At 40.3% G+C, this 14,842-nt stretch overlaps 1 protein-coding gene across 6 annotated transcripts in view; it reads right to left on the reverse strand.

Annotated features, from left to right (window-relative positions):
• Positions 1–14,842, reverse strand: part of mtss1lb (MTSS I-BAR domain containing 2b) — a 73,939-nt gene that overhangs the window by 41,106 nt on the left and 17,991 nt on the right. For 5 of the 6 annotated variants that reach the window (XM_069173919.1, XM_069173920.1, XM_069173918.1 and 2 more), the window contains exons 2-3: positions 11,828–11,889; positions 11,434–11,507 (exon numbers count right to left, since the gene is read on the reverse strand). In XM_069173919.1, the coding sequence (XP_069030020.1) occupies positions 11,434–11,507; positions 11,828–11,889 (136 nt within the window). Of the gene's footprint in view, positions 1–11,433; positions 11,509–11,827; positions 11,890–14,842 lie in introns of those variants that run through there. The other variant, XM_069173922.1, reaches the window with a different exon arrangement.

Consider the following 14,842-nt stretch of genomic DNA (forward strand, 5'->3'; position numbering starts at 1 on the left):
GAGCTCAGCTTCCCATGCTTACTGAGGGAGTGCACTGCATGTTGTGTGTGTGTGTGTGTGTGTGTGTGTGTGTGTGTGTGTGTGTGTGTGTGTGTGTGTGTGTGTGTGTGTGTGTGTGTGTGTCTTGTGCTGTTGACCTGTGGGACAATACTGCACTGTGACATCAGGAAATGTCCAAAGAGAGCTGCCAGAGACAGAAAGAGGGATGGAGGGAAAGGAAAGGCCAAAGGAGGAACAGGAATTGTGGGAGACGGGATTTGATGGGAGAAACATTTTGGGAAGTAAGAGAGCTCAGAGGAAGAAAAAAAAAAAAAAGAGAGGAGGGAAGAGGACAGCAGTGTTTGGATTGAGTGAGAAGGAGGGAAATAAAAGGAATGGGGGGTGGAAGGAGGGAGATAGATGCACACAGAGGCTGAGGCTTAATTAAAGACAATAATGTTGTTTTGTAGCACTCTAAAACAACAGGCCTCTCAGCCATGGCCTACTTACAGAGGGAGGAGGGAGGGTGGGAAAGAAGGAAAGAAAGAAAGAAAGAAAGAAAAAAAGAAAGAAAGAAAGAAAGAAAGAAAGAAAGAAAGAAAGAAAGAAAGAAAGGTGATTACAACTCACGTCCCAGTTTTAACAGTGTATTCACTAAGTTCCTCATTACAATCTGGGGACATGAAATTGTCACTAAAAAGAGAAACAGAAGTTTGTACCGATTTTTACAAGCAACCAGGTTATGGAAGACATGCGTTTGAAAAGTGAATCAATTACCCAAACAGAGAACTTTCATCACACTTAATAACTTGACAGACTGCAGTGTTTTCCTGTAAAATGTTCATGTCTGATCAGCAGTCTTGGACAGATTACTGGAAAATGGAGAATAACAAACTAATTGTTAAATTCACTAACTGAAAATATTTGTGTTTTGAAATGTTGGTTGACTATTGTAAAGTAAAATAGGTCATCATGGTCTGTGGGAAATTTTAATGGACATTTGTATGACATTATATACAGTATATATATCATATAAAACAAATAATGAATTAATTACCTGAGAAAATAATTTCCAAATTAATCCATAATGAAAATAATTATTTCTCAGCCCAACGCAGCACTTCAGAAAACAAACTGACAAGATAAAATGTTAAAGGAACAAAGCATTAATGGGATTTCTGACAGTATTTCAATAACTGAATTTCAAATTGTAATCCCTGCAGGTGCTTCTAGACGGAAAGAAAAGTGGATTTCAACAGCAGCACTGCAGTGAGCTGCTCCAGGCACCAACATTTCTGAAAAAACTTAGCTAAACTGTTTTCTGTTATTTGATTTTCTGACTACAATTGGACACCAGAGAGAAAAACCTGGAGAAAGAGAGACAATTAAATTGTGATTATATATCATAATGTATTCAGTTACCACAGGGTCAAGGTCACTGACCCTGTGGTAACTGAATACCACCGGGTCCCTTCCCTCCATGACTAATCATGATAACCCAGTTATGTATCGCACAAAAGCCCACTTCAGTCACTTTGGTTGCATGGTCAACTATCAGATCAAGTGTTGTGTCCAGTTGACCGTGAATGGCATGCTATCTGTAAAAGGCAATTAAGCCATCTTGCTCCGATTTCTCCTCTCCTCTTGGCAACAACATGGCTATTTTTCTCACACTCTCGCTCTCTCTCTCTCTCTCTCTCTCTCTCTCTCTCTCTCTCTCTCTCTCTCCTTGTTGCCTGGCAACCCTGCTCGTAAATGTGATCCCACTTGTTTGTGATTGGCTGAGGGGATGGTAGATCCACGTCAGAGTCGGAGAGGAAATGGGGAGACACAGAAGCATCACAAACAGGAGATGAACTCACAAATATCAAACAACTGTAATTCAATAAAGAGCTTACACATGCATTTTGTAGAGCAGCAGCCGACAGTATTGTTTCCATTGCGTGTCGTTTCAGCAGGCTGAACCATACATGTGTGGAGATGCGTGTGTGGTCACAATTACTTGACATGCTCTGCACAGTGCCTACATGTTTACACACACATGCCAGTGAGCTAATATACATGCATGCTAGAATTGCATGTGTAGGGGTAAGTGTGTGTGTGTGTGTGGGGGGGGGGGGGTGTCTGTGTGTGTGTGTGTGTGTGTGAGAGTGCCGTGGTATTAACTAGCAGGTGGTCCTCGAAGGGGGTGCTATGCTGCGAGCTGAATAAGGGAAACCACTCTTGCTGAGTTGCATGTGTGTGTGTTTACGTGAGCTGTTTGTGTTTATGTGTAGCTGTATTAAGTGAAGTGGCCTCACATCTGCGTATAACCTCTCTTCCTCCCACCCGGGGAGTCATCAGTGCAGCGAGCACGGAGAGCCCTGCCAGGCAGCCAGCTAGTTAATGAGGACGTGTTGAATACTTTTATTACAGTGACCGAACCCCACACTCATGCATGCACACTGAGCAGACGAGCTTTGAAGCACAGACAAGCAGCAAATAGTGTTACTCCCATTGTGCTTAGTTATTATTTGTGTTGTCTTTTTTAAGTTAAGCGATAAGATCAGACTTTTTTAATTCCACAGCGGGGAAATTCAGTCATCACAGCAGTTTGAGGATACAGATGGAAAAGATGAGTGTAATTTGTATTTATTTATTTATATGCCCTCTGCAACAAAATGTCAGCTGACACAGTCAGACAAAAGTAATGGGGAACTGGTTAGAACTGATCTAACGGTTTAAATAGCTACCAAAAAATAATCTTAGACTTTATATAAAAGGTCTGAAAACGGAGTGCGATGAAGAACCACCAAATACCACCAAGTACCACTAAAGGTGGCTCCATAGACTTCCAGTCTCATAACATTTTACGTCAATACATTTTTTCCACGAGTTATTTCGGTTTTGTCACTCCTTTTTATTAGTTTTCTGGCCGACCATCTGAAAATGATCCCGTCATTAATTATAAAAAAAAAGCTTCAAAAAGCCGTGTTTCTGTTTGATTGACAGGCCTGTGGTGCAGTCAGGTTACAGCTATCGGTGGGCGGAAGGTAGTATTGTAGGGTTTCCAATCAGATGGAGTCTGATCCACCGCTCACTCGCCCCCCAGCTCGTCCAAACATAGTCACTTCTTGTTCCAAACCGCTCCGAACAACAAGATGGCGTCGGCCAAAATCTGAACCCGAGGTTTCATAATGGTTGCTCACAAACCAACGGGTGATGTCACTTCTGGTTGCCATTTGAAAATAATGCATATATAGTAGATATGAAGTAATGGATGAGAAATTCTAATTGCATGATAATTTTATTAAACGAATGACTTTTATGCAGTTTATGATAATATTCGACATTGGAAGATAAAGGATGATGTTAATTTAAGGTTACATGAGTTAATCTTAAAGTGCTGTGGCCGTACATCTATAGAAAAGGTTGGCAGCCGCTGTCTCAGCTGATGTTCGTATCCACAGTGACAGCACAGGCCTGTTGTTAAATACTTCCTCACATTTCCCCACAACAGTCCTCTGTCCTCTCCCTGTCTTTATTGCTTGCTCCACTCAATGCTCTCTCGTGGATGTCTCTGTATTCTCATACAGTCGGCGTTCCATTCGTCGGAGGTCTGGAACAATCTTCAACTGTTGGTCTGTATCATTTCATTTCCATTTAAACACAGTAGTTATATTTTCTCCACAGAGCATCACTGTGTGTTGATTCTGAGATTCTTTGTTTACAGCAAATCAATGTGATCGTCCTCTTTTTGTCAAGTTTTAAATGTGCTGTGTGTAACAGTTTTAAACACCAATAAAGTGTTCTCAAACTGAAATTCCTACCTTAGTAAAATGACTGTAAGACCACAGCCAGAAACACTGGCAGCCTCTATGTCACACCGGTGGTATTATTAGTGGTAGTGCTTCTCAAAATCAAGACCACATTTCCCATAAACTTCATTGCTTCCTGCCCTCCAGCTCCCTTCCTCTGGCTTTGCTGAAGAAGATAAACATGTTGGAAATTAGTTTTCCAGCTTTTTTTCTTCTCTCCATCTGCAGTTGAGATACACCTTAGCTTTATTTCCACTGATCTTGTTTAGGAGAAAAACAATCCCTCTTACTCGTTTCATATACAGTCTGATATCAGTTCCCCTCATTAGGTGAGTAGATTGTAATAGAAAAAAGCATGAGAGTGTGCCAGTGTTTGGCATCATCAGCCAGAAAACGATCAACTTGTGGAGTAATGTCACTGAACCTCATCCAGTTTGTCACTCCTGGACTTCCTTACGCACAATGATATTTTTATACCATCGCTCTGGACATCTAAAAATGTAACTGAGAGCCAACAGAGTCAATCACACAATGTTTGTGCAGTCATCGAATCTACGTAGGTCTATTTTGAGAAGATGACTCTGCAGTCACTGAATGGAGATCTGACGGACATCACGCTGCTTCTCACTATCAGGTTGCATCAGGGAACGAGAATCAAGTCTTTATTTTAGTCACTGTCGGTCTCTCTCTCTCTCTCTCTCTCTCTATATATATATATATATATATATATATATATATAAATATATTTCTCTGCTATTTATCTTAACTACATGACTTTAATATACATTTTCTTCTACCTCAAGAGTTACTCGTGTCCTCTGATTTTAAGGAGAACTTTAAGCTTCACTGGATTTACCAAGTGTCCAGAGGACAACCTGAAAATGCAAGTTGTTTTACCCTGTCTGCCTCGGGGTCCCTACAACCTCAGCTTCAAAACTGCAGCCTCGTCTTATTTTTATGAATACAGTTGATGTGTTAAAAGATAAAATGTCAGAGGTTTAAAGGGTGCCGATACTTCACAGCCACTGAAGAGTGAATATTATGTGTAAATGCCTTTTTCTTTTGTTGTGTGCATACCCTTTTGCACATGCTGTGATCAGCTGCAAAACCATATTCAAAACATAATCAATGCCTGTGTTAGAAAACATACACACAACATATCTTTGTTTTGTTACCTGCTACTGTAGAAATCGAAGAAAAAAGGGTGAATTCAGCTTTCTGTCTACATGCATGAGTGCATGCACAAATGAGTGTGTGTGTGTGTGTGTGTGTGTGTGTGTGTGTGTGTGTGTGTGTGTGTGTGTGTGTGTTAATAAGATTAACGATTTTCATTATGAATCCTTTTATTTGGTTGCAGGCAGACAGCCTGGCAATAAAACTACCAGGAATTCTGTACCATCAGATCATCATCCTCATCATCTCTCTCTCCCTCTGTTACACACACACACACACACACACACACACACACACACACACACGAAGCAAGCACCCAACAGGGCACTTTATTGCTGTGCGGTGTGCCAAGTGTGCATAGTGAGGGTCCTGGGATTGACCCAGGTTTTACTGCTGCTGCTGTAGAGAGAGTGTAGAGACAAAGGAGAGGGGACTGCGCAGGTAAAGAGATGCATCAGCATCAACGTCAATATCATCATCATCATCATTACAGGAATAAAGACACAGGAGTTGACTCGTAAAACAGTGAAAGTTGTAGTTACAGAAAAGAGTTATGGAACAATTGTTCTTCTTCATTCAGAAAAAATCTCACAAAGGTATAACTGAAACCCATCAATGTGCACCTCTGTCTGCCAATAATAATTATGATTTGAAATGTTTCTCAGAACAATGTATGGCAATCTCAATCTTATGTATTTAAAGCCAAATCTGTTCCTTTTGTTTAAATATTATATTTTTCAGGGTATCAGCTTGATACATGTGTTTCTGACAAGTCTGTTCATACATGCAAAACACAACCTAAATGCATCAGTTAGGTCAGTAAAAGTAAATTGAGGACATTTTTATTGAGCTAGAAAGACAACTTTGTATTCACAATGATGCTCAGAGTGATTTCTGTTTTATTTTGAAAAAACTACCAATTACCTCCTACCAACATTCACTTTAATTTATATTTGATACCTATAACACCTGCGATCTAAAGCACACATGAGATGAAGGGCACAACAACAAAGCCTTTTAATGATTTAAGAAATGACATCATGCAGCCTCATTTACAGCCACGTGTCAGTGAATGAAAATTCCCTTTAAAAAAAGACAAATATAAGCAGCTTATATATACACACTATAACAAAAACTACAGAAAGACAGAGACAGGAACAAAAGTTAAACAAGTTGCCTCTGATGAGATAAATTAAGTATTGTGTGCACAGCCACAATGTGTAAACTTCAAGGATAAATTAACATACACAAGAATAGAATAATGTAGCCAAATATTCAGTAGATTACACATCAATGTCATGTGGTATCAGCTCTGCATCTGGGCGATGACACCCTTATATAACTGGAGAGGAAGAAACCGGCAGATATAATCAGCAAAAAAATGCAAAGAGCACAACCACTGTGCAGCAAAACAACAACTTTACACGTGATTTTATTGATAATAAACCTGATTCTAATGAAGGTTTCTCTTCTTTTTATTTTTACAATGCAGGCCTGATCTAAGACATGTGTTAAGGCATTTTCAGCCAGAGTGAAGAGTAGTGGGAGAAAGTTATTTCTACATGTCGCATATTCTCTCTGCTCCTTCGTGGCTGTTCCACAAAGGGTGTAACTCCACCTTCACCCACAGTCAGCTGGAATAGGCTCCAGGCCCCCCGTGACTCTGGTCATGATAAAGCGGGCACATAGGCTAGATGGATAGATAATAGCATGTAATCTGTGCTTCCTCTGGTTGCACCACAGTTGGGTCACAGTTGGGTCAAACAAAGTTGTGAGGTTGGTTAGAGAATTAAGAAAAAACACTAAAATAACAAGATACCACTCTCACTGCTGTGTTTCTAATGGTCAAACAAACTCAAACTAAAGCTAAAATGTGTCTATTTTCAGATTCATATGACTAAGACCATCTGAACAGAAAGATAAAACCAACTCTGTGGTCTAACGCTCCACCAAAAAGGCCAATATAAAGCCAATAAACCACAGCGGCTTAAAACCACTATTATAAAAGCTGCTGAATTTTGACCCCCACTCTTTTGAGCAGGTTTCGGCTTTTTATTTGAAATATCTGAACCAATTCCCAGCTCAAAGGGAAGAAACAAAAAAATGACATATTTTAGAAAGCTTCAAATGGGGCTGCAGAGAATTTGTTAAACAGTGCCAAATGGACAGGATATTAAAGATGGAAAACACACCACACACACTCAGGACCTTGACCACATCAGGGGTGTGTTGTGTGTTCGTTAATGTGCTTCCATTTCACTTTGTTATTCTGTCGCACTAACACACAACACACACACACACACACACACACACACACACACACACACACACACACACACACACACACACACACACACACGTGTAGAGCACACAGTTTGCCCTGGGGAAAGTCGGTGAATGTTTGGGCTGGAAGATGGGAGTGGAAAATACATCTGAAAGTGCACTCACAGTCACCCACACCAGGGAATTCACAAACACTGGTGCACTTCCTACTGCTGGATTTCACCCACTTGCTAAATCTCTCTCTTACACACACACACCATCACAAACTCAAGAAAAAACTGTGTCTGTCCCCCTCTACGTTCTCTTCCCTTAACTTTATCAGCTCGAGAGGAAAACTGAATGTGACGGCTAAACCTCAGGGACCCAGGAGAAAACATGGCCCGGCCATGATCCAGACATGACTAATCCACTAGTTGCACTTTTGTAGTTCTTCTTGTATTAGTCACCTTACGCCGTAGGTCATGCACTATATATTGGAGTTGTTTCTACCATGTTATCGTTCCAGTAACCACTTAAAACACCATATTAAGGATTATCTGTCCTCTATTCCCTACATTTTTCTATACACATCTTCATCTGACCCCTGGGAAGAAAGTTAAAAAGAAAGAGACAGTGTTTGCAAATTGCAGAAACCTGTTGTCCACAGTGTTTAATGTCTGCAGCCATGCTATTGGCTTACTGAGGCTGTGCTGTGCAAAGCAGTGTTTTGAGCTAAATGCTAATGTCAGCATGTAGCCTGTAACATTGCTGGCATGCTGATATTTTGCAGGTAGTGTTTACCATGGGCACCAACTTAGATTAGCATGCTAACAACATTTGTGAAACCACTGAACACAAGACTGATGAACACGTCCTCAGTTTTTCTTGTATTTTGGTTGCAAACCATTACCTTTGTAGCTGATGATGGTCGTAGATAAAAACAAATTTAAAACAACCAAAAAAAAACTTAAAATTAATACTAGGGGAAGCATCTATGTGTGCACACATTTCATTCAACCAATATTTTTTAAAAACAATCAAAACTACGGATGTCAGCTTTGTTGTGGAACTACAGGAAATGTTGGGGAAGACCAAAAGGAGTCAGATTCATTCTCAGGGGACCATATACATCAGTAGTAAATCCATCCATTAGTAAAACACCAAAGTAATAGCCCGACTGACGTTATCCTCCCACAATGCTTGCAATACTAAAAAGAAAAACCTGGAGGGTGTCTTAGAATCTGACAAAATGTCCCCAAACATGGCACACATTCAAGTGGAATTGAGTTGATCAAATACGCAACAAAACACAGACTAAACATATTCTACCCGATTCATTATCAATGTCATTAGTGGGTTTATGCAGTTCCTTTAGACTGTAAAATTATAGTCGCCATGGCTTGCAGAAATACTCCATTAGTAACGGAAGCCTGTCTTTTCATTTGCACCAAGCTCATGAAGTTTGTCAGTTCACATCAAATTAGTTTGACAGCCAAATGGAAACATCGCCAATGCAGGCTCACAAACGACACTGACGGTACAAGAGCGGAGAACAGGATCATCAGTACCCTTTGGGCTAGATTCACACACGCTGTAATAAGTAGCACATTGATATAATGAATGGCAGGAAGACAGAGAGCATCATTATTGGTCCCGTCCCCTGCCGCCATCCATTTAACAAATCTATTAGGGAACATCACACACTGAGAAACAGACGCAGTTATAGAGCAATGTGACAAATGGACTCCAACTGGACTGACTCATCAGTACAGAAAGTACAAAGAGCCTCTGATGAACAAGTCTGCATCTTCGTGACAGCATCATCTATGTTGTATTTTTGCCTCCGTGCCTGTGTGTGGCGGTGGGAGCAGCATGTGTGAGCTGACAAAACGTCCTGTCTGGCCTGTAAAAGCAGCACGAGCCCCTTCCTGTATCCTCTGCTATAGGAGCCCACCTGGGGCGCGCACACACACACACACACACACACACACACACACACACACACACACACACACACACACACACACACACACACACACACACACATCATCACCCAGGCCTACACTGTCTGGCAGCTGCACCTAATAGGTCACAAGAAGAGGAGAAATTCTCAATATCACAGACGTCGTCCTCCTCGTTTACGTCTCTTCCCTCAGTGGTACTGTAGTATTCGCATGGCCTTCAGTGTTTGTGTGACCTTCTCAGCTCTCAACCCACGATCTATTAAAACTAGTGCCAAGCTTTAGACCTATGCATAGAATATCAAGTATTTGAAGAGTGTCAAGCCAAAAACATAAAAAAGCAATCCATAGGGCACAGCTATATTTTCCAGTTACAAACAATGGAAACAAATGGAAAGAAAACATGTTACCACAATGTCATGACAGCTAAATTATTAATATGTCAGTGTTCAGAAAGGAATTAACTTGCTGCAAGTTTATAGTAAACACTCAACACGTGTCTTTGTAAATTCAGCAGCTTTTACCACATAACTTTCAGTTCCAATCGGCAAACATAATGCTAGCCCAGAGATCATTTTATAGGCAAAATTATTAAATTAGCTGTATCTCAAAACATCAGCCTCTTTCTCTCTCTCTCTCTCACACACACACACACACACACACACACACTGTATGAAAGTCCTGCTGTTTTCCTGCTGCACACATTAAGAGCACAGAGGCTCCATCAGTCTGAATATCAGATTAATAATGTATGAATATCCTCAACACCAGACACAAGCTGTGCCACTGTTATGCCAGTTCAAATCTCATATGAAAGATTACCTCAGTATATACAGGAAAACCTTCACTCACAAGAAACTCATGTCAGTACAAAATTTAAATATTAAAATTATAAGAGTATTAATATGATGCATTTTTCATCCCAAGCTGCTCCATCAGTGTCAGTGAGTCCAACACTGAGACTGTAAACACATCAATCTGATCACAGAGCCTGACAAACATTTGCAGCCGTAAGCACTCACTGAAAGTCTGAGCTGTCCTGACTTCAAATGAGTGTTCTTCTAGATCTGTGAAACTTTTCACCCTCCAGTATTGTAGCTACATGAATAAAGGGGCTGTGTCTGAACAATTGCAAGAGCTAGTAGCTCATTCTACACACCGAGCTAATTTGCGTATCCTTTTTATTTATTTATTTTATTTTTTTGACCTCTTACTTCAGTAAATTGTGTAATTTAAGGCAAAAAAAAAACCCAACTTACTGCTCTACCAGTAAGGTCTGTCATTTTGGTTTGTTTTCCACACCTCATGTTCCAGCATCTCATTTTGATCATGCATAGCTCAACTATGTTGGTTTACTAATGCTGATACTTGATACTGGGCTGTTGTTACATTTTACACTTACAACACTGATCAAAGTGATTTCTTTGTGACCACCATCAAAATGCCAAATATATAAAATATAATATATGCCGAATGAGCAAATATCTTTTGGAAGAATGTTCTTCATCCCTTCAGTCAGAGTGCCACAGACTTGGAGCACAGGTGCTAATGAGGGCTGTAACTATTCTGCAGGCTTGTGGTGGCACCACATTTTAGAAGACACTTCCATGGCAGGAACTTTCTCAGGTGACCAACAACTCAAAATCTTTACTTGCAATTTGCCCAGAGGGGACTGGAGACTAAATTTAGTTCCATGTTTCAAAAAAGTCTGAAAATATGTAAGTATCGTTGTGAATATTAGTCTTTTCTGCCTTGACAACAATAAATCTCCGACGGAAAGAAAAACCTGAGAAAACCTTTCTGGTTTGCAACATAATCAAACAATTGTCTCCTAGATCTCACCTTTGTATTGCATGGGCAGGTCAAACAAAACATATTCTGTGACTAAAATAGCTCTTCTGGACCTCTGTGAGATACTTCCGTCATTGTTCTGTCTCTGTAAACAGTGCAGGGCAACTGCTTTGAAGTCTGGGACAAAGTGTACCTCCAGGCTGCTGGAAACACTTTCATCAGTAAAAGGAGACTTTAGCAGACTGGTTGATAATATCTCAGCAACATGATAATACTCCTAATGGAGCTGCAATGTGGAAGGCACTTCAGGACAGCAACAATGCAAGACATAGCATAGGCAAAGGGACACATACATGCATACAGCTTATGGTTTGCTGAGCCTGGTTCCTTTCCTAACACACACACACACACACACACACACACACACACACACACACACACACACACACACACACTTGCAGTCGTCCTACCTCGGGTGTTGGTAGCCATGTCTGCCACCTTCTGAAAGGCATCGAGGAAGGCCACAGCAGCCAGAACAGTTGTTCTAGGTGGACAGAAAATGAAATGCGCATCACCACTTGCTTCAATGTTGTTCATAGAGTTTAAAGAGCAGCAACTCCTTGATTTACTGAAGGCAAAAATAAGATTCTATGGAAATGAAAGAATCTATGAGAATCTTTAAATCATTATGTTTCATCGGATAAAAACGTTCATCTGTATATTTTCTCCTGGAGTGTCTGAAGTCTTTTTTTTCCCAAACTTCTTTCATCCAGAGTAGCGTTAAGTAGTCTCCGGTATTTTTGCTTAATATTTAATTCCAAAGACTGTTTATGTATTTGTTGTTGTGTTGTCTGAGGAGCTTACCGGAGCTGGGAATGCAGCTTGGTGGCCTTGGCACTGAAGTCCTCCCACACAGGATAGGAGCACTGACAACACAAAGAGAGCAAAACATGTTAACATGGATAAATATTACTCATTAATTAACACTAAACACTTTACAGTAGATACTGGGAGAGCAATACATAAAGGGGGCAGTTGAAAAGTATTTTTTTCATTCCATTAAAAAGACTTAATTAAATTGAATTCATCCAAGGTTCTGATGTAGCTACTCTAAACAGATCCATGTTACAAAACTGCTCTTTTTCTTTCCATTTTCTCTCAGTCACTTGGGTTTGCTTTTTTCTAAAAACTGTTTATTTATTTATTTTGTTTCTTGTTATCTTTGCTCTCCTTTCAGTCTGGTAAAGTGTGATTGGCACTTATCCCTTTTTATTGAAACGTATCAGAAGTAGATTTAAAATTTAATGAATGTCAAGCAGCTCAACATATTTTGCTCTTTCTAACACAGCTTCAACACTTAGTGTTTAGAATTAATGAATGAATTAATGCATGTGCTATAATAACACAGCATTATAACAGCCATTATAATATAGCAAAAACAGATTGCTTTGAAAAATGAGTAGTTCAGATACATTTTGATGATAATATTTGTTCACTTGTCCTTATTTGATAAATGATAGAAAATGAATATAAAATACCCATGTTTAAATTTCACTGAATGGTAGTTTATCGTTCATTATTATGAATAATAACAATAACAAATCTTAGTTAGTAGTCCTTTACCCTGCTTTTTCAAAATAAAACATTTCAGTGCAGACTTTTGTGTGTCACACTCTTTGTTCTCCTTTGCACCACTGCAGCTCTCTACCTTTTCTACTTCTATCATCAACTCAATCCCCCATTTTTTTTTTCCACAAAAGCATACACATCGACGCACACACCCCTGTCCCAGTCTCGACTCCGTCTGTACCCCCGCACCCTCTCCTTCTTCACCCTCCCTTCACCTCTTCCTTCATCTCCAAAAAACCCTCCTCACCTCCATATGCAGCCGTGTAATCCATCTACACACACACACACACACACACACACGTATAAGGAACACTTGCTACTGGCATCAGGCAGCATCAAAGGGTTTGACTCCAACAGCCAGGATCGTTAACACAATTCAAAGCTGAAGCTGTGTCTCTAATGGATGCTGCTCCCCCATCCTCCCAGCACTCCTTTAGACTTGATGACTGCTCTATCACACACACCCAGCCTCACTACAAATTACATTATACTTGATCCAGGTTAACCTATAACCCTGTTAAATGCTTGCAAATTGTGTGCAAGATGGTGGATGGGTCAAAATATGTTTCCAGGAATGGTGAGATACAGAAAGTCTGCCAGTATGAAAATAGAAACTTAAGGAACTGCAGGGAGGAAATAAAAAACGAAGGTGAAAGAGAACAGTAGGAAGGAAATGTGTGTGTGTGTGTGTGTGTGTGTGTGTGTGTGTGTGTGTGTGTGTGTGTGTGTGTGTGTGTGTGTGTGTGTGTGTGCTTGGGGGTGGGGCATTCTGTCATGATGTCAGACTGGCACAGACAGTAAGGGCTCTATACACTTTGATCTGGCCTGTTTGATGTGGCTTAATTTGGTCTGAAATCACAGTCCTATTTCCCCTTGGTACCAAAAGCTACCCCCCACACACACACACACACACACACACACACACACACACACACACACACACACACACACACACACACACACACACACACACACACACACACACACACAACACACACACACACACACACACACACACACACACACACAACACACACACAACACACACTCACCCTGCTCCCTCCCCTTGCAAGCCTGTTTGAAGTACCCTACGGAGCTTAAGTAGTGTGGATGGGAGATAACGTAAAGTGTCACGCCTCCTCCTTACACACACACACACACCCATACATACATACACAGACACACATACACACACACTCATGCATACATATATGGGGAGTCTTGCACTTTATTAGCATATTTCTGGCATTTCTATCCACTAAAAGAGCCTGGTGGCAAGTGACCAAGAGCTGACTGAGTGTGTATATGTGATTGCTTTCTACAATATTTCTTAACATGCAGGTCTTGCCATGCGGCCACACTGTGCACACTGCTGAGGTACCATCAGTAGCCTTGAAATGGAGGAAAACCGGATCTATTTCATAACTTTTGCCAAACTTAGTGAACAGTCATCTGGAGCAGCACTGGGAAGATATTGCATGGTAAAAGTAAAATATTTTTTGGAGCCAGCTATTGTGCACTACAGATGGCAAAGAAAGGAAAATGCTGGTTCTGTTAGCCTGCATATATGAGGAAACTTAACAGAATGTCAAATTTATATTTTTAACCATGCGAATTACTCCAGCAGTAGCTGCAACACAACCTAAACCTAAAGAAAAGAAACTCTAATGATCACACCCCCCAGCATCTTTCTGTTGACTTTATATCCTGCTGTCTCAAAATATTTCCTGAGACACCTTCAGACTTTAATGAGATCAGGAAGGACCAGTTATTCAAACGTAACGCAGATATAGTTTAAAAATTAGTGACAGATTGAACTCACAAAACACAAAATGTTAAATTATAATACGAGGTGCGATAGTCGCTACAGTAATCACAGTAAATCCCCACAGAGACGTCCTCAGAATGACTAATTAAAGAAACTGTCTTGAGCAACTCTTACAAATACCAGAACAACAAAACAATTTTATTTCCGATGACTCCCTAAACAATATACAAGTGTTTTCAGCGCCCTCTATAGGACCAACTGGTCCTCATAACAACATATATGACAGTTGGATTATCAGGGAAGGGGCATAGCAGACCTTTGTCGTCATTGTAACAGAAGTAAAGACATGGTTAACGTTGTGAAACGGTCACAGTTTGGCTAAGTTTAAAGGCACCAAAACCACTTGGTCAGTTGTAGGAAAATATAATGTTATAGGTTAAAATAAATACGTTAGTTACAAATGTCACATGTAGCAATGACTT

Source organism: Embiotoca jacksoni, unplaced genomic scaffold, assembly GCF_022577435.1.
Source record: "Embiotoca jacksoni isolate LCO1_2020_lvr unplaced genomic scaffold, fEmbJac1.0.p SCAF_6, whole genome shotgun sequence".
NCBI lineage: Eukaryota > Metazoa > Chordata > Actinopteri > Embiotocidae > Embiotoca > Embiotoca jacksoni.